Below are 1212 nucleotides of genomic sequence, written 5' to 3'. Positions count from 1 at the left end.
ATATGCGTTACTTTTTCGCATAGATATTCCAAGTGAGTTGTCAGTCCAGACAAATTGAGGTTTTTCCAGTAATGGAATTTTTTTCATTGCTCATTAGAGGTAAAGGACTTGAGGTTGGATAAAAGAATAATTTTTTTGATACATTTCTTCTGATAGGACTAGGAAGTGTTTTACATAAAAATTTTTTATAGGATAATGTATTAGTGGATGAATGATATGTTGCCATGCAAACAGAATTGTACATTATTTATAATATTACTCATACATTTATGTCATTTTAATTTTTTTTTTTTTATATTATTAGTATAGTAGTTTATTAATATATTTCGTGAGTCGTTTATAGTCAGTTCCTTCGTTAGGGAATTTGGAATTAAAGGTTTTTATCACCAATTGAAGATTTACTAAGATACTATCCCAAGGAGGAGTGGACGTAAGAGTTACGAGAAGACTTAGCAAAGGATATAAATTCGTCCACTTGTTTTACTTTTTTATTTATTTAATTTTTCAAGGAATCCTTTTGAGTGAGATGGGATCTTTCAAATGTCCCATTTGATTGTGAGAAATATTTAGGATCAGTTGTTTTTGAACAACCTACTTTACATCCCGTTTAATTTTGGGAAATTAAAACAATATTTAGGATCAGTTGCTTTACCTGCAACCTACTTTACTTGAAAATATTCAGGATCAGTTGCTTTACCTGCAACCTACTTTACGAGAAAAATATTTAGGATCAGTTGCATTACCTGCAACCTACTTTACGAGAAAATATTCAGGATCAGTTGTTTTCTACAACCTACTTTACTGGAAAATATTTAGGATCAGTTGCTTTACTACAGCAACCTACTTTAAGGAAAATTTTCTTTCCTTTATTAAATTTGTTTATTTTTTTATTTTTATATTTTTTTATAGATTCCCACTTTTGAAGAAATATAATATAATTTTTTTTTTCTTGGTACTAATTTAGGATTCTTTTTATTTCCTCCTGGGTTTCGGGAAAGGATTCAGGATATAAGGATTTCCCGAAAATTTTTGTTTGATAATTCATCTTTTGAAACTTTAAAAGAATTACAATATTTTTTTTTTTTTTTTTTTTTTTTTTTTTTTTTTTAAAGATACTTAAGGGAATTTATGAAAATTCTCGTTAATTCTAATTATTTTTATATTTTAAATTTACAATAGCTTTGGATAAATGGATTTTTTTTCTTTAGTTTT

The 1212-nt window shown here is 26.9% G+C and overlaps 1 protein-coding gene across 1 annotated transcript in view; it reads left to right on the top strand.

Annotated features, from left to right (window-relative positions):
* Phum_PHUM578810 (uncharacterized protein) overlaps positions 1-1212 on the top strand; it is a gene marked incomplete at both ends in the record, with an annotated part of 2341 nt that overhangs the window by 335 nt on the left and 794 nt on the right. Inside the window, one exon of the mRNA XM_002432214.1 lies at positions 638-781. Within this exon, the coding sequence (XP_002432259.1) occupies positions 638-781 (144 nt within the window). The remainder of the gene's footprint in view (positions 1-637; positions 782-1212) is intronic.

This window comes from Pediculus humanus, genomic scaffold (genome assembly GCF_000006295.1).
Source record: "Pediculus humanus corporis 1103172108308 genomic scaffold, whole genome shotgun sequence".
Classification (NCBI taxonomy): Eukaryota; Metazoa; Arthropoda; class Insecta; order Psocodea; family Pediculidae; genus Pediculus; species Pediculus humanus.
This window is presented reverse-complemented; position numbering and strand designations above follow the sequence as displayed.